Source organism: Lichenostomus cassidix, chromosome 4 (genome assembly GCF_008360975.1).
Source record: "Lichenostomus cassidix isolate B80296 chromosome 4, HeHo_3.0, whole genome shotgun sequence".
Classification (NCBI taxonomy): domain Eukaryota; kingdom Metazoa; phylum Chordata; class Aves; order Passeriformes; family Meliphagidae; genus Lichenostomus; species Lichenostomus cassidix.
The window spans coordinates 11,266,165-11,288,607 of record NC_139484.1 but is presented as its reverse complement, the minus strand read 5'-3'; the positions used below and the strand labels follow the sequence as shown (position 1 = coordinate 11,288,607).

The window sequence follows — 22,443 nt, the reverse complement described above, 5'->3', positions numbered from 1 at the left end:
TTTTGAAAGCTGTAATGAAAACTGACTTTAATATTACCTGCAGTAAATTACTTCTAATAGCAACCATCGGTGTCCTTCAGTGCAAAGACTACTTCACAAATCCTGTGGATTTCTGGAAAGAGAGATTCTTTGTGCGGAAGAATCTGGAAGGTTAGAGGTTGAACCAGGCTCACTGATACTGTTTCCTCTGCCCTTTCATGAAACAGGCAGCAGTGTTACATCTCTCTACAACCTTCTGCAGGCAGATTTCGACAAAGCTATGCTGAATAACTTGGCATCATTTAAAAATATAATATATTTTAACAAGCATCAACTCCTGATAGGTCCAACCACCTTATTCCATGAAAGTTCAAATTCACAAGGAACATGATCAATATTTTTTTGAAAGAAAAGAGTTGCACTAGGTTTCCCAGATCCCATCTCCACAGACTCAGCCAAGGACTCTAGCAGAAGTGTGAAATAAGACTGCACCCTTCAAAATGCACATTGGCAACTCCAGCATCAGTCTGTTGATTTCTCCTATCCTTACTGGAAGACAAGTAAACTGGGGAAAATCCAATCCAATCTTTTTATCTTTTGCAGAAAGCTTTTTCATACATAGACACCTTATAAAAATCTGCTGGAATAAGAGATCATTAGGCAAATGGCTTGTTTTGAGAGCACATTTGGACCCAGTTAATCAGCTTACCTCCAAATGAGCCTTCAGTTTTTGAGGAGAATTAAGCAGCTTTTCTGACTCAGTTAAATACAAAATGCCAGAATTCCAAAACCAAGTTTTAATCACTGAAGTAAAACTCACGCTGGACTCCTAAGACTAAGGATTTCCAGCTTTTCCCTTGGAATAATTTTCCATAATGATGAAAGCTTCACAGCTCCTAAGAGAAGCAAACTAATAAGTCCACCCTGTTAGCATGGCTCTTTTATTAAAGGCATATGTTACATGTTTGCACAGAAATAATGAGGCTTCAAAATACTGACAATTATTCTTTTCCTCTTCTGTTTTTAAGGCCACATTTTTTACAAGTTTGCAAGCAGACAGGAGAATCAGAATTCAACTGTTGTACCAAAACCAAAATGTCAATAAAATTGCAAAAGCTTAAAATACCATTTCTATGTAGAGTGTGTGCTAAAGCATTCAGTGGCAGATTTCATGAACAGAGAGACAGTACCTGTGAGTGAGAGCATGGATCTCATGGGCTTCTTTTTACTTGGTGCAGAATTTCTTGAAGGAATAAGAATGTGTGAGAATGAGCCAGTGTGTGGGGGCAAAGCACAGGCACAGATGAAACAACTACAGTGCAATTAAAGGGCAAGGTTTCTAACTGAAAGCCAGTAGCTATTCACAGGTGCTCAGGAAAGCATGGCCACCTGGTATAGCAGCAGATAATTAAACATATGCAACAGATATGTGACTTCTGTTCTCCCTTTGGTCAGGCTTTCAGTTAGTAAAGGAGAAGCAAGATATACCAAGTCCAGGAAAGGACTAAAGAGCAGAACTTGAAACACCACCTGCCATCCATTGCTCTTACTGAAATGTAAGAGTTTGTCCATGCAGGTATCAGACCTTGGTGTGAAAGGCACTTAGTCACCCAATACAGTGAGGAGCAAGTGACTTGTCAAAAAACCTGGTACTATGAAATCTTTGTGTTTGATTTATCAATAACCAATAAAGGAAGGAGTGCACAGCCACCCAGCTGGTTCATTGCTGAGCTAGACATCACCAGCACAGACCAGTAATTGAGCCAATAAAAACATGCTTGCTGACTTACTGAATCCCTGTTGTCAAAATTCTATCAGCTCCTCATTTTCTGCTTTCTTCTCTGTTTGGTACTTCACCTCTGACAGCAAAGCCTGTCATTCTGCAGAAGAGAAGCAATTTACGTCAGCACTGCTCGCTGTGAACACAATTTGTTGTGGCTGGGTCATATTGAACACTGCAGCTTCACCTACCCCATGTCAACACCAAGGAAAACCCAAGTGTTTTTTGCATACACAAATCTTTCACCAAAGTCAGCAGGAAACTCAGTTGAGGAAGAAATGGAGGAAGGAGCTGTCAATGTGCCTGCACACACCTCACCTGTTGGCAGGCCAAATGCTAGAGAGTAATTTCCTTGTTGAAAAATATTCACAATACTATTCCTGCTTGGAGGAAAGGATGAAGGAGAGCGTGCAATGTCTTCTGATACTAAAATGACTATTAAAAAAAGAATAAGAAGAAAATGAGTGAAAAGTACCCTGTACAGTTTGTTTCAAATGGTGTGTGTACCAGGAATACAAGCCGAGGCCATCCACATGGAAAGGACACTGATGGAACAGTGCTCCCCTAGAAAAATGAGGATTCGAACAAAACAAAAAACTTAATTAAAAACCAATGATTTTGTCAAATTCAAGTATATATTCAAGTGCTAATGGCAAAGTTCATCTAAATTAAACTAATCTTAGCTCACAGCAAAACAGCATGTGGAGCTAAGTAAAATTATTCTTTTCAGTCAAAGTCCTGATCAACTTCATTTTATGAGGATTTTCACTGTTTAGAAGAAAACCAAAGGTGAAAATGCTGAATTTCAATTCAATCAAAAGTTGCTTTTTTTCAATAGCCTGTTTTCTAGAATGTCCCATTTTTTAGAATGCCCCCAACTTCCTTACTCTCCTGCCACCTCAGTTTACTCCTGATACCAGCAATCACCAGCAATTTTAATTTCTTAATTTTAAAGAAAGAAAAAATGCAGTGCTCATGTTTCTTGTCATAACTTTTAGCACAATGTGTTGGCATAGTCCTGTACCCTGCGTGTATTGAGGCAATTTGGAATCACACTATCTGGAAATTTTAAAATGAAGGGTGGGGGGGAAGATAATGGGGAAGATAACCATTGACTGTAATCTCAGTGGTGATCACATTTATCAAAAAAGTTTAAAAAGTTATCAGAATGTTTCCTCCAAACATCTCCTCCTCTAAACACCTCCCTGTAACAAGCTGAAAGGATACATGTCCCTCTTACTGCTTTGTAGGCTATTTTGGATAATTCACTGAGAATTAAACAAATATATCAGTGTCATTTTTACTTCCTTTCAACAAATATCAGCCTTTTTTTGTTGCCAGGAACGATCAAATTCATTTTACTACTGAGTCCAAATATGCTGAAGACAGAACATGCACATGGCACTCAAAGGGCTTTAAGAAAGTGTTCCCAGAGATGGCAGCTTCAGTCTCCTAGGGTGTAAGCCAAGAACAACTTCTTCATTTTTCCTTCCTTGCAACACAACCAATGTAAGTAACAGACACGATTAAAGTCTGGGTGTCATGAAAGATGACTTCAAAGATTTTGGGATGACTCCAATGAGTCCTCTCATTTCTTGTGGTCAGCTGCCTCGTGTCACTGTTTTCCCAACTGAGGTCATCACTTTAAGCATAAGACCACAACTATCCAAAGCACACCCCCAAAAATTACTCAACTCTCCTGAACCTGAAAACTTAGTTGGATTGAAATTGGCTTAATCCGGGTTTGGGGGGATGTTCATTTTGGGGCCTTGGATTGTTTTTTTTTACTGGTGAATAGTTCAGTTTTTAAGAGGCTCATATTTTCTTTACTTCCAACAATTTGCAGATGGAACGAGTTTTTAGGTATGTATTTCCAAACAGCTTAGTTTCCAAGTTGAGTGAAATCTTTGTTATCAGGTGAAAGGTATAAGGGTGGGAGGACTTTGCACAGCTTCTTTGTGGAGTCCCCATGGGAACAAAAGACTTCACCATAGTTAGCAATGTCCTGATAAGGGACCTGTATTTTACTGCCCAAGAGCTGTTCCACTTGAACTGAAAATATTGGTTTATGTTTTCAAACTGAAAAACCCCCATGTTTTTAAAATCAGTCTCTTGGTCATGCTCCCTGCGAGGCCCAGGTATTTCTATCCACCACTACCAAATATTATTACCTAAAAAGTATCACCACAATGGCAACATATCAGTGATTCTATTCTACTTCTCCCATGCCTGGATGATACCATGGGAACAATATTTAGCTTTTAGAGGATACACTTTGTCATGTCTGTGCAAGGCACTGTCAGATGTTGGAGCCTGAATTCAGTATAGGTTTACCTGAATTCATGCACAAACCATACAACCAAGATGTGTCTCAGCAAGCACAGAACTGGCCTGCAGGACCTAACAGCTCACAGCAAGAAATCCACTCCATCTGCTGAATAAAGGGGTGCTCCTGGTGTTCACTCAGATCCACAGGCAAAAGCCTGCAGGCAGTTCATCAGATGAAGAGCATTTTCAGCTCCTGGTAAGGCCAAGAGGAGCTCCTTCTGCCTTTCAGAAGCTGTGGTGACCTCAAAGGCTTATCAACTGAACAACTATGTGGGGGTGGAAGGAGTCACACAGTTATAATCTTTATGCAAGATCATGCCTTCCACCAAAAAGCCTGGAGATTCTTCCCCGCTCAGCGGTGGTAAGAACAAATTGCTTAAACAATTGGTTCCCAAACGCAAAATAAAGCCTCTGCTGCCCTTATATGTTAGGTGCAAAATACCAGAACCGGTGAGTCCACCACCAGACAGTCAATTTTTGGAAATGGTTGCATGTCCAGGAGTCCCACAAGGTAAGGTGACAGTGTAAGCACAGTCCCTACAGTCCCGTCAGTGATCTCAGAAAAGCTGGCACTGAAACTGAAAAATGGAGAAATGATTGCCAAACACACTGATTTCAGAGCCAACCCATTCTGTTTGCCAAGGTAATGCATGAGTAATACAAACACACTCCTTTTAGCTATAAGCAGAGTGTGTGTTCACACTCTGATTCCCAGCAGTGGGCACAGGCAAAGAACCTCTAACTCCATGGAGGGGAAACAGAAAGACCCAAGGGCTCCAGAATGTTAAAATTAGATGAAGATGCACAAAGGCAGGCAGGAAAATACTAAGCATTATTTGCTATAAATCATGATTGTAAATGCCAATTTTCACATCTCAAAAGGTATTACAGTAATGAGCACACAACAGTATGTGATGTGTGCCACACTGCAATTGGCAAAACAGAGTTGGGATCCCCCATGACGCAAGTTGAACAACAGGATACTTCTATCTCTGACATCTTCAGGTATTATATTCAAGTGCATTTGGACTGGAAACAGCTCAAAACACGAGAAACACACAGGGAAATTGAAAGAAATAAAACATCTGATAGATATAAAATATAATTTGCACAAAACTGTAGGTTGAAATTTGGCTGCAACCTCCAACAAGAATTTTTATACTCCATGACAGAGTTGGATCCACAGGAGGGGTCATAGGTGCTAGGGAACAGCACCCCATCATAGCCAGGGAATACTGTGAAGCATACTGGTATAGGTAAAAAAATTAACATCATAAAGATGAGAGGATATCAGCAGTGTATAACCTCTGACTTTAAACAACAGTAGGTAGCAGCGACTTGACATTTTACAGATGAGAACATAAATAATTTCTAATCAAAACCCTGGAAGAAATACACCTGCTCCTTTTGAGTCTGGCCATGTTAAAAGGTTTCTAGGCCATGATAAAAGTTGACCTTAGACTTGCATCTGGGACACATCCTCCAAAGTCATTCTCATGCATTTACGAGAAGTCCTCACTTGCTGAAGTGAGACATCTCTTGTTTAATTGTGTTTTAGCTTTCTTGGGCCTGCTGCCAGTGAATGGATGCCACTACAGGTGCCAAGCCAAATAAATATCTGCTGGGGAAAGGCACACAACCAAAGTCTGCAACAAAGCAACCAAATTACTTCCTTCACATAATGAATTAATAAATGGATAATGTGACGGTAACTGAGCCATGTGGTTTAGTCTCTTTATGCATTTAGACAGGGCCTGCCTGAGCTGGGACTGCTTTATGTGTCCCAGTAACCCCAAAACCCATGCTAAGGACACTGAGGGATTTCACAAAATCCTGGAGTATCTTCACACAGTAGCTCCTGCTAAAGAGCACCGGCAAAGGTGGGTGACTTGAATAGCAACTTCAGTGAGGCACATACAAACATTGTGGTGAGTTCTGTCCCAGCTACACTGGCACCACTACTTACAATAACTAATTTAAACTTAATTCAAGATGATCTTCAAGGTCCCCTTCCAACCCAAACCATTCCATGATTCTATCTGTACCACCTGCACTCAGTGCATGGCAAACTTATCTACAATGAAAGAGATATGGCAGCAGGCAGGGAACAACTCAGCTTTCTAAAATAATGCTGTCTGTTCCCTATCTTTTCCTTACTTGATAAAGGAATTGTGCCAAAGGCAGTGAAGGGAGAGAGGGGAAAAGGTATAACTCAAGACAGTTCTTCAACAGCTCATCCTTGTTGCTGCTGTCATCTGGACTAAGGAGACCCTACTCACATTCCCATGGAAGGGAGCTAGAAGTGACCTGAATTCTGCAGGTACAAAGTCTTGCTCAGGCAGATGGTCTTGCATGTTGAAATAGTCCCAGAGACACCCATTTCCCTTGTTCCAGGCCTGTTTGTGCAAGTACTGATTCAGAGGACCAAGCTCTGTACCATCAGCTGCATAGCAGCACATTCATGACCTCTCTGACTGCTCCTCTTCTTGGCACATGTCTCTGAGGGAGAGCTGGCCGCAGAGTTTCACACATTGCTGCTCCATGTCTAAAATCAGTCTCACTCTCCAGACCCCAGGAGACTTCTGGAATTTCCTCAGCAGTAACCACTGTGGAATGAGCCTGACGGGTCAGTTCTTCTGAGCAGTCATGTAAGCATAAAGCCAAGCGCTGTCACGTAATCTGTCCTTACTCATGTGTACTGTCCAAGCACAATGTCTGATCTGGCTGTGCATGAGTGACAAGGAGTGATCTGCTCCCCACATCCATTCACAGCTGGATGTGCCAATGATAGTTGCAATGACCTGAAGCAGATTATTTGTGCATCATCCTACCTGCTTATTGCCTCAGTTTGCTACAGCTGAGCAAATCCTTCTTCCTGCAAAGGACTTGACACTTCCTTGGGACAACCACATGGGGAACTTACAATCCAAGGCTTGTGTGGCTATAACCTGGAGGGAATGGTGATTCCACCCCCATGATCTCAAGGGATCTCAAGGGACCCCGGGAAGGTTTCTAATTAATGGCTGCCTCTTTCAAGATCTAGCTAAAAGCCAACCACTTCCAAGAATGTCATTATCAAGCTGCAGCTGGAAAGGGGTCCAAATTAGTCATTAGTTATTTCCTTATAACATGGGGCAATCACCATTTGCTTGTGTCATAGAGTCTTCCTGCAGAGCTGATCTCCTGGGGGACTAAGCCAGCAGCTGCATGAACCAGCTGAGCTCTAGACAATGAAGCTCAGGAACGAGAGTCTCTGTGTCCCACCTGCTTGCTATCTACTGAATCCCTTGCTAGGACTGCTTTACATGCTGTATCTTATCTGTTTCAGGTCCTGACTTGGTTTTGTTTTCAGACAGTAAATCTAATCGAAAGCATGCAGGGAGCTGGGCAAGACACATGGCAGCCTGACCCCAGAACAATTTGACTTGCTGAACCCCACTCATGTTCACAAGCGCCTGAGGAAGAAAGCAGGTCAGATACAAAAAACCCCAAAACCCAACCAAACAAAAAAAAAAGTACAAAATTATATTTCTTAATAAAACTTACTACAAAAGAAAGTGTGTTGACCATAACTGAACTAAACCTATATGTAAATAAAACTCAGAAAAGCTGTGTCTCATTTTCATTAAAAGCTCACAGAAAACTGCTTTTTTGCTCTTTATAACAGAGCTTGCAAAACGCCTTGACAGGAATGAAGAAAAAGAGAGTGACTTATGTGTGCAGAGGAGTGGAATGGAAGGCTTGCAGTAGCGGAGTGTAGGTATGGAAACCTGAGGGTTTCCTAGTTGCAGGAAAAAAAGATTTGCAGTTTTCAAAAGGCAGATGAAGTAAGGGGTGCTCAGGGGAGCAATGCCAAATGAATAAGAGTGCGTGATTGCACGGGGTTAGGCAGCAAAGCAAGCTGCAGAGCCCAAACTCTCTTTCGGCTCAGCACTCTGCACCCTGAAAACTAATGGAGAACCCCACAAAAAAGCCTCAGCTCCTTTCGGAGAATGGGGTCCCAGCAGACCCTGAGCGATCCTCAGGACCGTGCACTCTCACGGTTCCCTCTCTCCCTGACCTGAAGGAGCCGCTCTGCCTGGGGCAGCCGCTCTTCTCTCTCCGCCCTGCTCCTTCAGCACCACACACCCGCCGGTGGAAAGGAGCCAAGGGGCCACTGCCCCCCGGCTCCACTCCGGGAAATTCCCCCGCAGCTCCCGGCAGGGAATAAAAGCACGGGCGGGAAAAGGGGCCACCCCGCCGGCTCCCGCACCCCTCCACCGCCAGCACCAGCCATGAACCCGCACCTCTGCCTCCTCGTCCTCCTGGCCGCCGCCGCTCCATGCCAGGGTAAGCACAGAGCCGGGGTTACCCATCCGTCCGCGGCCGGGCCTGGGCAGGGGGCCGGGGGGTGTCGGGGGACTCCGGAGCCGAGGCTCAGAAGGCTCCTTCCCCCTGCCAGGTGCGCTGCTGGCCGGGGAGCTGCGCTGCCGCTGCGTGCGGACCGTGTCCGAGGTGATCCCACCGCGGCGCCTGGCCCGCCTGGAGTTCCTGGCCGAGGGGCCGCACTGCGCCGTGCCCGAGGTCATGTAAGTGCCTGGCCCCGGCCCCGAGCCCCGACCCGCCGCTCTGGCCCCGGCCCCGGCCTCACCCCCTGCCCGTCTCGCCCGCAGAGCCACGACGAAGCAGGGACAGATGGTCTGCCTGAACCCTGCCGCACCCTGGGTCAAGCTCCTGGTCATCAGGATCCTGCGCAGGTACCTGCCGGGCCAGCTGCCGCCAGCGCCTGGGGCCAAACTTTGCCTTTGGAGGGGCTTAGAACCAAGAATAATGAGCCACATTCTGCCATTGATTCCTGTGGGGAAATCTGGCTAGTTATGCAAAAAATGTGTCCAGGAGGTGGCTTCTTTGTTGGGAAGAGACAACCCAGCAGGCTGGGAGGTAGAGTATCCACAGCAAATGCCTGATTAATTGCAAACCTAGCTGCAGTACAGTCCACCATCACCATCAGGCATCTTTTCCACACCTCCTATGGGATTTATTATCCTATGGGATTTATTATCAGGGGTATGCAAGATAACTTAAGGAAAGATTTCCTGACTGGCTTTACAAATTGAATTCTGCCTGTTGCAGTTCACCTAACAAGCTCTGAGGGAAGGAACATCTTGGAATGAAGTTACCTGTGTTTGCGACAAGATACCAGGAAACAGATGCTACAAGAAGAGAATAGCTCAGCTCTCTAGCTTTGATAAGTTTGTAGATCACATGTTCTATGTTTAATCCCCTCTCCTCATATTTGTTATTGCCTAATCCCATGTATGGATTTATTGACTGAGATAAAGTGATTGAATCCATTTGATAAGACAACAGAAGCTTTGCTGGACACCTTTCAGCAACATTCTCACAATCCGTTCCACCTTTGTGCAAGCTCCTTCTTGCCAAATACTATTTGCCAGTAAGTTCTTATAAAACAGCGTTAATATCTGAAAAGAAGATGGGCCCATCATGTCTGCAAAGAATGTGACAGGAGAGGTTTGAATGGATTGTGCTGGTAATCGGGGGTAATCCTTCTGTTAGGGATCAGAAGAGTGCTGTCTGGCACTTAACATTTCAGAGCCTATTCAGGATTAAATGGGAATAAAACCTGGTTCAAGCAAGAATGTTTTGCTGAATTTTTTTCCCCACTTTAACTCACCAGCCTTTACTGCAGAATGCCTTGGATCTTTTTGCACAAGATACCGTGCAATGAAATCACAAATTTTGCCCCTGAAGTCTTGCCCCTATTCAATACTTAGATAAGTTTAATAATTTCTATGAAATTGCGGGGGTTTCTGCCATGATTTGTTTGGTTTTTAACCAGATAATGTTGGGATTGGTGAGTTGGTTTGTTTTTAAATGAGTTTACATTGAAGTATTTGGTATTTATGCACAAGATCTAAAGGAACAATAAATGTTCTGAAGAAACTTAGATATTTTATGTCTACTTGTATGACATACTGTCATAACTCATAAAGAATAAGTTATTGTTATTATTCTGCTTTGGAAGATTGTATGTAAAGAGGTGGATTTCTCATGATAATGTAGTGAAATATATGATGCAATAAAAATGTTTTCTGGTTGAAAAATATACCGGTGTTTTTTGTCAATTCCACGTTAAATGGGCCTGTGTATCTGTGTCAGCTGGGCCAATGGGATGCAGGGAAGCAGTGACTTCTGTGTGTACCCAGGGATTCCTGGACACACCTGCAGATCAGATCTCTCTGAGGGACACTTTGTATCAAACAAACGTGTTTCTATATTCAGGGGAACATAATTTAAACCCTGTAGTAGGAGCTGCTGATGTGAAGTTGATGAGAGATCAACTGCAGGGTGGATGTATTGAACCCAAGCACACCCCCGCAATCTGCAGGAATTTCTATTCTGGTTTAACTTGAAGTGGGGCTGTGCTTAATGGTAAGCACATTTTGTTGCATGGGAAGGAGTGACAGTGTTTGCTATGGTAAGAAACAGTGAAAGTTTGCAACAGTAAATTTGTTTCCAGAAAAAAAAAAAAATTGTTCAGGTCCCACCTGTAACAAGGATCTCTGACACTTCTGAAAGCCAAGAATCCCCATGTCTGGATTCCTCAGGGCACATTTCTAGTGCAAACAATCTCTTCCATCACTGGGTACATGGTACCTGCTTAGTGACAGACAAATCAACTGTTTGCACATGTAATCCAACAAAACCTTATCTGAAGGCACAACCACACCCTGGCCATGTTGACATGGCTGAGTCATGAGTGTTCTCCTGTGACACCTGAGGAAAGCAGGCTCATCCTCAGAACATGGGACAGACAAATGAAGGTGCATGGAAACCTGTCTTCTTTCCCAGCACTAGAGAATACTGTAGATAACTAACCTCTGTTCCCAACCTTGGCAGGGCCAAAACACACCCATGGTTCAAGAGCATGAACTGTGCTTTCCTTTCCTTGCCACCATTATTTTCCTGCTGTTTAAAGGTGACTTGAAACTGTTGCTCCCTCTCCAGAACCTTGAGAAAGTCCTGCCTGTGCTGGCCACCACTCAAAAAACTCGTGTGTCTGCACATACAATGGCTTTTCTCTAAGAATGGTGTCTGTCTGAAATGACCACATTGCCTCATTGCACAATGTCTGTCTCAGGAGCAGCATGGATTCCAGAGAGAGCTACATCCAGCTTCACTTGATCAGAGCAGCACCTTGGGATATTTGCAAAATCCCAAGGCAGATTTTTCACTTTCCGTCTAGCACACACCAAAGACCAGGACCAAAAGACTGTCAATAACCAGATTCCTTCAAAGGTCAAAATGTTTAATTTACCTGCAGGAATAGATGCCTATTTTGTAGGCTATTTTTGAAAACCGTGGCTTAGTAAAAACTTCTACAGTTCTTCACTTCTGTTCTATGTCATATGTTTTTCTTCCAATGCAAGTTAATCTACTACAACAGCAATGGAAATATCTTGTGTAACTCTGGATTTTTGCCTCCCACCCAGTTGCCAGCAGGGAAGTACACTGCCCAACAAAAAAAATGCTAGTAAAACAGGACACATCAAAAGCATCTCAGCTTATTAAAGTCCTCATGGGGCTCAGGAATTGTTATCATCCATTTTTTGAAATTCTCAATATGTTAAGCATGAAGAAAGTTAATCTTCACTGTATCCAAAGAGATTCAGATAAGTGCCTGCAGATAAATCAAACGTACATCACAGTAAGCCTATCGTTGCAACTTAAAACTCCATTTAACACTTGCAATTGTTTGCTTTTTTTTTCATGGAACCAGAAAGAGGGTTTGGTTTCTGTCAGGAAAATTAATCCACCAGAGGTTTACATCCAAAAAGGAGACAGAGAAGTCCTGTAACTTTATTCATGAATAAAGGGAGAGGTCATGGGCATTTCCCACAGGGTCTCTCAAACTGATAGAGGATGCAGCCTCCTTTTTATCCTAATTCTTGGCCACAAGTTCTCGCTCTTCTTCCCCATTGGCTGAGGTACTCAAGAGGTACAGATTTCCCAGAATGCCTAATGCAGACACCACAATGCCTGTTTAACCAAAGTAAAATGAGCCAGACTCTCCCTATAGCTGGGCACTGCTGCAGAAAGAACGGTAGAAGTTAGACAGTGGTGACACAAGACTTCACAAACCTTTCCCAGATTTTCAACATAGTTCTTACAGAGAGAAAAAAAACCTTTTTCTGGAGTTTCTGGTCTCAATCTCCTCTCTTTAGAATCTGGACACATCAGTGAGCATTTCTCTCTATCCTAAACCGAGATTCCTCTGCCTTGTACTTGGATCCATTAGATTCCTGTATTAGTGATATTATCCCATTTCTGAAGACCATCCACATCCACTTACAAGAGTTTTAAATTAATAAACACGAGAATCAAGTACCAGGTCTGATTTCCTTTTTCAGTTAGAACTCTTAGCTGGACTATTCCCTTATACCTTTATACTCAATTTCCTCCTTTTAAACATTTTCATGGTATTCCTCTGAGCCAGGCAGCTTTCAGTAAAGCTTTCTGGCAGCAGTGTCCAGTGTCTCCAGGCATTTCTTGGAGCCAGACCATCCCCTATCCTGAAGCACAAGGCCAATGAGTCTCACCAAGTTTCTCCTCCATTATTTTGAAGTGTGTGACCAGACCCATTTTAGCACATTTATGAGGACTGCTGGGAAGTCTGGCATTTACTAAGCTCCTGGTGTGCTGAGATTTCAATTAGTTTATTTCCCTTTCTTCAGCTGACAGTGGCTGATCTGGCTAACCAGCTTCAGATCTCTGTTAAACTTTACTGAGCCCTGACCTGAAGGAGCAACTTCATGTCTTTGCCATTAAAAGAAGGTTCAGCACACTAGAATTCCAATTTTGTCCTGCTACTGACTGTACTGTAGCCATTTGTTAGTGATATATTTAATAAGGTCAGCATAATGTACTCCTAAATATATTTAGTATTGATTTCCTCCTCTTCACTAGCAAAGTAATGTTGGACAGCCTGCCAAAATATTAGTTGGTTTTCCAGGATTTTTCTCTTCCTAAGGTTGTTTCCTACAGTTAGATTTAGAAAATTAAATCTATCATCTCCAAAAATGTATTCTACATCCAGGTGTCCGACTGTTTCTGCCTCCTGGATCCCTTTCTTTACACTAGAAAGCTGTGCTCTGAGCTCCTGACAGCTATTTTCTTCAGCATTAAACCCTCTATTCAGCATTTGCCTTTCCTTTCGGGTGTTGCCAGTGAAGAATCTACTTCTCCTCAGCAGCAGACCTAATCAGTCCTCATCCAACTAAGCTTAAAATGGACATTTGAAGCTCAGAACCGCTTTCCTCAAATACTCACAGAAGTGTTTTTCCCAAGAAATCTTTTCATTAATTTCATAGTTTTGGGCTAAAACATGTCAGCTTGCATCTGTTCACAAGCCTGCATAAGACACACTCCCTATTTTATACAGATGGCATTACATTCTTTTTATCAGCCTTTGTATAAGATAACACATTTTCAACAAAACATTGAAGTAGGTAAATTGACCAATGTATTCCAGCTTCTGCCAGACACGCCAGCAGCTAGCTGGGAAGAATCTTCCCTTCAAAACATCCTGATCCACAGGTATCCCTAACAAGCCATCTTAAGATTTGTTAAGTTTTCCATAAGACTGCATGAAAGAGTACCATTAAAAAAATCTTCAAAACCCCAAACAACAAACCAAATCACAAGTACACCTTCTTTCTTTCATCCCACAGGAGAACTTCAAAATTAGCTACTCCAATTTTAGCTACACAAAAAACCAGAAAATCACCATAGAAAATATATGTGATTGAATTAATTTTATTGTACTTGTTAACACCTGTAGGCTAGTTTCTCCACTGATACAAATTGGGATAGTTCACTAATTTCCATTTAAGTAGTTTTTTGCCACCTGAGCAGCTAGCTGAGTTCTTTTTGTTTTGTTTAGCTTCAATAACCACGTGGATGCAATTTGAAAATGCAGATAGGAGAATTCTTAGAGAAATTATTAACATTGCATTATAACATAGTTGTGTTTTTAAGCTGATCTGTAAAATCAGGCATGAAAACTCAGATTTGGGAGTTAACTCAGTTTGGACTATTTCTTTAACATAGAATCCCCTTTCACCTGAGGCATTCAGAAATCTCCTTCATATTTCCAAGTGTTTCCTACAAACTCTGCTGTCACAGCACATCTGAAGTAACAGCTAATGTCTGGATAGTACTGTGGCGTCAGTTTCCTAACAAGATACAAATTCTTGGATAAAGTAGAAAAGCTCAAAACTATTCTCAATAGCATGGGAGGAACTAATAACGCAAGGAATATGACATTTTTATTAAGCACCATAGCCTAAGTCTCCTCAGAAACCAGCTTTAATAATTTGGTAGTACATTGCTCTGACAGGATTAATATTATTTAGTTATAAGCATGGCTTGAAGCAGGACTGCTAATACATCTTGTACTCTTTCATCAGCTCTGCATCCAATTTGGGCTACACATAATTCAGAAGAATCACCACAGAGTGATTTCCCAACTATCTATGTACCTCCAAGCACAGGCAAGGGAAAACTCTACCATGCATAAAAACCAGCCTTTAATATCACAGAACACCTTTTGAGATGCTTCCCTAAACTAATTCAGAAAAGCAGATGAGCAATGCTGTCTGTTTGTTCAGGAAAATATTGCAAATTCTACACAGTCATGTGTAAGAGGATCAAACCGAGGCTATCATCAGTATTAATCACTGCTCTCCAGATAGGTTTTACTTTGCATTCTCCTTGTTTTGTTAAGTATTTGATAATAGCCCTGACTGATCACTGTTGGTAGCCAGAGGATGGCAGGCTTTTAAGAAAATGGCATAGCTGTAACACTTCAAAACAGTGCAGTAAGACAGAAATAATATATTCAAACGTGTTCTTAATGTGTCATTGATGAAGCTAATATTATTTGTTATAATAATTTCAAAAATGCTTTATAGAAACACCTAATTTTAAAGGTACATCAGCATCAAACTTTTACAGAATCTAAGATGCAGTTACCAAACATCTACTGATATGACAACTGAGTAGAAGCCATATTTCTTCCTAGTTTTCCTTTGTTTAATTTTTGTTTGACTATCAGAAGGATTCATGCTTACTGGAGTTCAACAACAGGTTTAAGAATCCCACTTTTAGGCTCTTTAAGGTTTAGGATAGGTGACTGATCTCCCTTAGTCATAGTGGGAATTCAGGAAGGAACTTTAAGTGACATAAGAAAAAGTAAAAAGATGTCTTGCCCAGCGGAGTGTGTTTGGCACTTTGTGTAACATCACGAGCACAAAATCTGAACATGTGTATGCCATACCAGCACCAAAATGAGCCCCAAATCTGTCTGTATTAGTGCAAGAATTCTGTCCCTTTTCCAATAAAACAAATTTTCCTTCAAGCAAGATTTCCACCTGAACAACAAGACAACTATATGAAAGAAAGAAAGGGGTTGCAGACAGCAGTAAAGCTGGCATTAAGGATAAGTACAGGAATACATGCAGACATTGGGAGATATCAAAATGTTTATATAAAAGGGAGGAGAAGAAAGTTTTCTTTGAGTGAATAACTATCTCAAACATTGGGAGAAGAAAGTAGCTGGTCTCAGCCAAGGACAAGGGAATCAGCTGCGGCTGATCAGCAATTTCTTCATTTTCCTCACCCCCAATATACTTCAGAGAGTCCCTCAGATAATTAATTACTTTGGGTCTGCTGCTGCTTGTAAAAACATTTTCCTTGGCACCTCATAAGCTTGATAAATATTGTTTAGATTACAAATTTCTGGGATTTTCCATATCAGAGAGTCAGAAATGAAAGAGATACTGTCATACTGTCAGGTCAAAAATAATGGCTGGTGGCAACTGCTGCCTCTCTGTATTTAGGCTGCAGACACACCCCTGCAAACTGACACTGGAGTAGGTACTTTTTGAAAAAGAGGATGGTTGCTGCCTGAGCAAACCAGTAAGTTCAGACACTTCCTAATGTTACAAATAAATAAATCAATACACAGTTATCATAACACCAAACACTATGTTAATGCACAACATGTGGAAAATGGGAAAAAGGATGGGAAAATAGCATTTTAGGCCTCCAGGTTTAGTACAGCCATTAATGTACCTAGTACTATTTAATCAGTGAAACATGTTGAGATGCACACAAGGGTGAAAATACTTGGTTTGGCTGCAGTCAATATGAGAATGTCATACCACCAAAAGGTTAAGATCCTGCTCTTCTTCCCTGCCTATCATTCCCAGCCACAGAATGGATCTTTAAGCCAGGTAATTTCAGTGATCCAGGTTACAGTGCTTCCTAAATAATATTATATTGGCAGACCTGAGGAGGCAGGCAATTTAAACACAGGACACATGGAAACAAGCCATTGTGGGAAGGAGACAGAGTTTCCTAAGTTGGCATTCTTGTTGAAACCACTGTCTGGCAAGCCTGCACATTTAGCACATATGTATTTTCAGAGAGCACAGTTTGGTTACTTCACTGGCAGTGTACCTTGGTGCTCATTAATTACCTGTTTTTTCAAAATAAACTTTACTAATGACTCTTCTTTCTCTTTTCTGAGGTGAAGCAACATCATTCTGCTACCTGGAGTGGCTGTCTCCCTTCCTTCACTGCCTTCTTCCTTGTACCACTTACAGCACTCATGTGAGCCCCTTGAGAGGTTCTTCAGCTCCCTCCAAATCACAGAGAACAAGTCACTTTTTTTGCTGGGTTAGTTTTCTCTGGTTTAGTGAGTGGAACTAGATTATAGTAGGATCAAACATACACAATCAGCAACAAGGAAACTAACAGGAATATGTGGCCAGGAGAAAGGGGAAATTGAGTTGACTGTTTCAGCAGTGGCAAACCACTAAACCAATTCAACATCAGAACTAGAACAAATCTGTTCTCTGACTGAAGATAATAACCAATGGCTCAGTTACTGTTGGCTGTAATATTTGCCCAAAGAGCTACATTTAACAGTTTTTCAAATAAACCCTTGTCACCTCCTGTATTTTCTGGTTATAAAGGGTATCACTGAAAAGAACTGCAGTTCTCAGTAAGACAAACCCATCTTCTTGGCAATGAAAGCAATAATCTGCACCATGATCGGCAGTAGCAGTGGAGAGTATCACTGGTGTCTTTTGTAACACTGATAGCAATAGATGAGGAGATATAGCTAAGAATGTGCTTTTTGGGTTAAGATCAGTAACAGAGGATTTTCTCAGATGAAGGAGTTTCTCTCCCAGCCCCATTGCTCCCTTATTGAACTGCTTCTCACCCAAACTGCCTTCTAGGACACACAAATGGTTGGTGTCTCAGTGCTCTTCTTGTCCTCTCCTCGGGAAAAGCAGCACTTCTCCTGGCCAGGGAAGAGAGGGTGAACATTTCCATCAGAGGAAGACAACCATAGGGGTAATGTAGACCCAGCCCTGGGAGGAGGCCAGAGGGAAAGGGAACAGAGACAAGGCAATGGTGGCACAGTTATGCTCAGAGCCAAGCAGGCTGTGACAGCGAACAGCAAAACTGAGTGCCACAGACACAATCCTAGCACTGCAGGGACCAGCAACTGTATCATGTACATTTAGAACTGAACTATTACCATGTATCACCATATGCTGAAACTACCCACTGCTAATAGCAAGGATCATTCAGATGTTGTTTTCAAGCATGACAAAGGGGTCCATAATTGGCTGGGCTCTGTCTGAAGACTGTGGGAGGATAATGGCCACAGGAAAAAAGTCACAGCTATTGCCATCTTAACACCTGCAGATTTACTCCCATTATGGTGTGACTCCTCTGGGCATAAAGAATCAACCTGTTTGAATGGTGCCCTGCAGATACTTTTCTAAACACAAGATTATTTTACATGAGCTGTATCCTGGGTTTTTCTTAAGTAGAAGGGTCAAGCAAGTCTTAGTCTTTTCATATTTTGTTATGGATCCAGACTGATGACAGCTAAGCCACAAGCATATATGTCTGACGTCGGTGGTACAGAAACATACCATGTTGAGACTACTGCAGGAGCCAGCAGCCCAGAATGTCAGAGTGTCAAACAAGTATTTTTTAGACCTATTAAAGTATTAATTTCATGTAGTCTTGTGTAATTCTAGAAAATCCAAATGTAGCCACAAAAGGGTTTATTTTCTATGGACATCATCTTATTGGGTGTATTTGAAGCAAAGTGGCTGCTGAGCCCTTGGGAATGAGCACTGGATAGCTCTGAGGGCTCCAGGCACTAAGCAGTGCAGGGAGTGCTGCCACCTCTTGGCCATTTGCTCAAAAAAATCCTTATCCCCATTTTTTAAAACCTCATCAGTACATAACATTATTTCTTTTTCCATAAAATCCTTCCTTCTTGGAAATTCTCCCTCCCTTCTTTTAACTTAGAGATATCTGGATACTGGATATTTAATATCCTTTGTTGTATTTGATTATTAGGCCATTTTCTTTTTTAACAATGCTAAGAAGATTCTGTGGTTTGATTAATTTGAAATAAAAACATATTGCAGTTTTTTTCAGACTCCCAACGGCACTGATATTTGTGACTGCAATCTTTAGATACTGCTGTCCTGGAGAGTTATTAAATATGTCCTTCTCTAAAATAGATGTCATAAATAATAATAACAACTCATAACTCCGCTCTGAACCATAAGACTGGAAACCAATATCCTCAGAAATGGACAACTTTCAGTATGACACAAAAAACCGCCAACATCCATTCATTCCAGCAGCTATTTAACACAGGGGATCAATTTTCTCCTGTGAAAAAGACCCACATCTTGCATTTTTGTAAAGTCAACAGGAATTCTGAATGAAAAGTCCCAGGTTGAAACTTTTCAGATCACATTTGCTACTTCTCTGTGTGAATTACTCAATGTCACTTAACTTCCTATTCACATGTAAGATTTAGACATAGCTCATGCTCTAGGAAGAAAAGGAAAAATGCCAGTTCTGAAAATTTCCAAAGGTCATACTCTCTGGTAATAGGAACTGCAGGAAAAGACACAACACCTTGTCCTGTCAGGCAATGGAGACTAAACTAGCATATTTACTTTTATTAGTTTAGATCTGTGCACTCTAAGTCATAAAGCACTCAAAGTGACCACTCACTTCTCCTCTCTGGGGTTACAACCTTCTCAGTAGCAGCTGTTGCAATAGGACAAGGACTAATTAATAATTTTACACTAAAAGAGGGTAGATTCAGACTAGGTATAAGGAAGACATTTTTTAAGATGAGCATGATAAAACTGCACAGGCTTCCCAGAGAGGTGGTGGATGCTCCATCCCTGGAAACATTCAAGGTCACATTGGATGGAGCTCTGAGCAACCTGGTCTAGTTGAAGATGTCCCTGCTGTTGGACTAGGTGACCTTTAAAGGTCCCTTCCAAACCAAATCATTCTACAGTAACACTTTTTTGGAAAGGTGAGGAAACTGGGGATTTTCAGACAGGTCAAGAAGCAGACTTGGGTTCCTTCAATAACTGCTCTTTCTCCTCCATTTCCCTAATGAACTTACATCCCTCCAGCCAGACAATGTTCATGTGAGGATTCCCCAGGGTACCGGACATACTTTCATTTAAGTGACAAAATTTTTTGCACAATTGTTCTTTTTTCTCAGATGGTAAAAGGCCAGGGATTACTTTGACTGCTGCATTGGACCCTTATGGTTACATTTTCAAAGCTATACTTTTGTTGGCAACACAAATCCTGTTATTGTTACAGGATTAGGGTGCATAACTTTCCAAATGCAGCTTTGAAAATGGAGCCAAGGCATATTATCTGTATGCACTTTCTGGAATTAATGTAGGCTCTAATTACTGGCCAGTTGTTCAACAGCACTGTTATATATGCATCTTTAGATGTCCTGTCTTTAAACACTCATTCAGACTTGTCTGAATTTCTTCAGTAGTTGGACATTTATTTAAAAAAAAGGAATGGTAAAACATCAGTTTCAACCTACCTCTTCCTTTGCCGCAGATAAATAAAATTTGTCTTGACTCTGCTAACACTATTTCTTGGCTTTTTCTATTTTTTAAATGTCTCTTAGGAATCAAGAAAAAACTCAAAAAATTATTAACATGATCTCTTTTTTTTTTAATTTAGAAACTTTAAGGTTGTACTGCAGCAATGGAATCAATATGGCACTGACATTGCCAATTCCCCAGTTCCTTGAGCCTCATGAAACATTTTTTGCCATTCTGAACTAAAACAGGTTTTGTATCTTATTACATTATACAATTGCCACAGGTGAGAACTAGTTTTCTCCTATTATTGTGCAGCCTCTACTGCAACCATAGTAGTAATGTCGAACTATAAATGCTTAAAATTCTCCTGGGCTTGTATTATCAACTTTTAAATGACAATGGGCCTTTTAACCATTGTTTTAACCACTAAAAATATTAATAATGGTCTTGACATGGAAATAGAGGAAAAGAAAAGAATTTGTCTTATAACAGAGAGAACATATCACCAGGTCCCTGGCACAGTTTGAGAAAGCCTAGAAATTGGTACCACATAGGCAGGCATTTTCATATTCCTGATTTTGGCCTTAAGTGCCTTATTTTGCATGTGTCATACTACAGGCTTATATACTTAGGATGATTTGGTTTTTATCCCTGATGTTGTCATTCCTTTTCTCCATTTATACAATAAAGTAGGAGGTTGGATGCTGTTGGTGTCCTGTGCATCAGCAGGGTGAGAGGGCCTCATTAGGAGAGTAATTTTGTTACCTGTGGTGAATCCTTCCTCAGAATTGCCCTCTAGGTGGTACAAATCTCTTTGTCCTAACAATTTTGGAGGGCTCTAGGAAGGCTACTCAACCAACACAGGCATTTGCCTTAAAGTGCCTTGAACGAGGCTGTATGAAAAGCACCCAAGTCACAAAATAACACCACCCATGCCTGGATCAAACAGCAAGATTTTTTTATATAAAAGAAGGTAAATTATGGTAGTTGTCTTCTCTGCTATTGTCATGCTGACATCTAATACAGAGCTGACATAGAGTCAATACAAAAAAAAACATTTATCCCATGAACCACATTTCAACTATTTCAGGACTAAATCTTTCACTGACCTTTGCTTTCATCTTCATCTTTTGTAAAAATGTTCTAGGATTTAAGTATAATCCAACTCTAAAGAAGAGAGATTAGTTTTCAGGAAGCAACGATAATTTCTCTTGTGTTGGTGTGGTAAAAATACAGACAGCATTCAAAAGTCTTATAGCCACTTGTGTACTAAAGTTCTTTTTCAGTGTGATTTAACATCAAATAGTGTTAAAGAACCCATTTATAAAATTTGAATTTCAAATGCTTATTTCACTGTCGAAAATTTTGTATTATGTTCAAACAGCTGAACTATAAATCCTCCTAATTTTTAAACTGCACTGGCCAAAGAACTATATCATTCATTAAACAAGAATAGTGACTACCTCATTTAAAATGAATCCTAGTAGATTACAGGCTGTGGAGGGAATATTTTCTAGTGTGACATGAGCCAGAAATGCAATTAGCTAAAGGAAATAGCATTGAGGAGTGGTAGATATTAAACATGGAAAATGCCTGCATGATGATGACTGTTGATGGAGGCCATTTAGAGCTTCTACATAACCAGTATTTCTTACATGGTTTGACTGCAATCCAAGACTTCATAGATAAATATATATGTATGTATGTATGAAAAATGCACACTCCATCCTGGTATATAATTTAAAACATAAATTAAAAATTCTTACATATATATATATCCAACAGTTGTGGGCCACTTGCTATGAGAGTCCACTACATGTTACAAGGAACAGTATTATTTATCATACTATATTATCTATTATTTTACAATATTATTGTTTAAATACCTTTGGTCTTGCGATATATAGAAAACTGATGGTGTAAATCAGGATCTTATGTCTCATTTGGCAAGAAATAGACATTTCTAAAGGTTTTAATCCTCTGAGGACAAAGTAATAATTTGCTTCCAATTTTTGCACAGGTCCGTTGCATTCAATATTAAAAAAAAAATCAATGTGAATGTTCATATGAATAGATTTTAGGCATATTCATAAAATTGGAAGAGATATGGCCTTAGTATATACACAGATAGAAGCAGTTTTACAGCAAAGTCAAGAAGATTGGTCTATATTGACTGGACATGTCAGGTACTCAAAGGCCTACCTGCACGTGAGCAATCACTTCTAAAAGCAGCTTGAAGGGAGATGGAGAAGGGCAAAGGGCAATATCTTTCTGTAGAGCAAAAAGTGAAGACTTTAGACTTTTTAAAGAAAAAACCTGAAGGGTTTTTTTTCTTTCATTAAAAAACAAAACAACAAAAACCCCAAACAAAACCAAAAC

General features: G+C 40.9%; 1 protein-coding gene and 1 long non-coding RNA gene across 2 annotated transcripts in view; one reads left to right on the top strand and one right to left on the bottom strand.

Annotated features, from left to right (window-relative positions):
- LOC146437855 (uncharacterized) overlaps window positions 1-22,331 on the bottom strand; it is a 39,385-nt gene extending 17,054 nt beyond the window's left edge. The window contains exons 1-2 of the long non-coding RNA XR_014851990.1: window positions 22,267-22,331; window positions 1,770-1,859 (exon numbers count right to left, since the gene is read on the bottom strand). This is a non-coding gene — a long non-coding RNA (uncharacterized LOC146437855). The remainder of the gene's footprint in view (window positions 1-1,769; window positions 1,860-22,266) is intronic.
- On the top strand, window positions 8,229-10,191 carry LOC146437856 (permeability factor 2-like). Its single transcript, XM_085059882.1, has 4 exons — window positions 8,229-8,416; window positions 8,529-8,655; window positions 8,740-8,823; window positions 9,200-10,191. Exons 1-4 carry the CDS (start codon window positions 8,362-8,364, stop codon window positions 9,216-9,218), a joined length of 285 nt encoding a protein of 94 aa, XP_084916008.1. The 5' UTR covers window positions 8,229-8,361; the 3' UTR covers window positions 9,219-10,191.
- Window positions 22,332-22,443: the final 112 nt, after the last annotated feature.

What these genes read in the sequence shown, in the direction of transcription:
- LOC146437856 (XM_085059882.1), top strand. Translation starts at nt 8,362, where the DNA reads ATGAACCCGCACCTCTGCCTCCTCGTCCTCCTGGCCGCCGCCGCTCCA. An exon ending in CGCCGCCGCTCCATGCCAGG is followed by an intron (nt 8,417 to 8,528) that starts GTAAGCACAGAG and finishes TCCCCCTGCCAG; the next exon opens with GTGCGCTGCTGGCCGGGGAG. An exon ending in TGCGCCGTGCCCGAGGTCAT is followed by an intron (nt 8,656 to 8,739) that starts GTAAGTGCCTGG and finishes TCTCGCCCGCAG; the next exon opens with AGCCACGACGAAGCAGGGAC.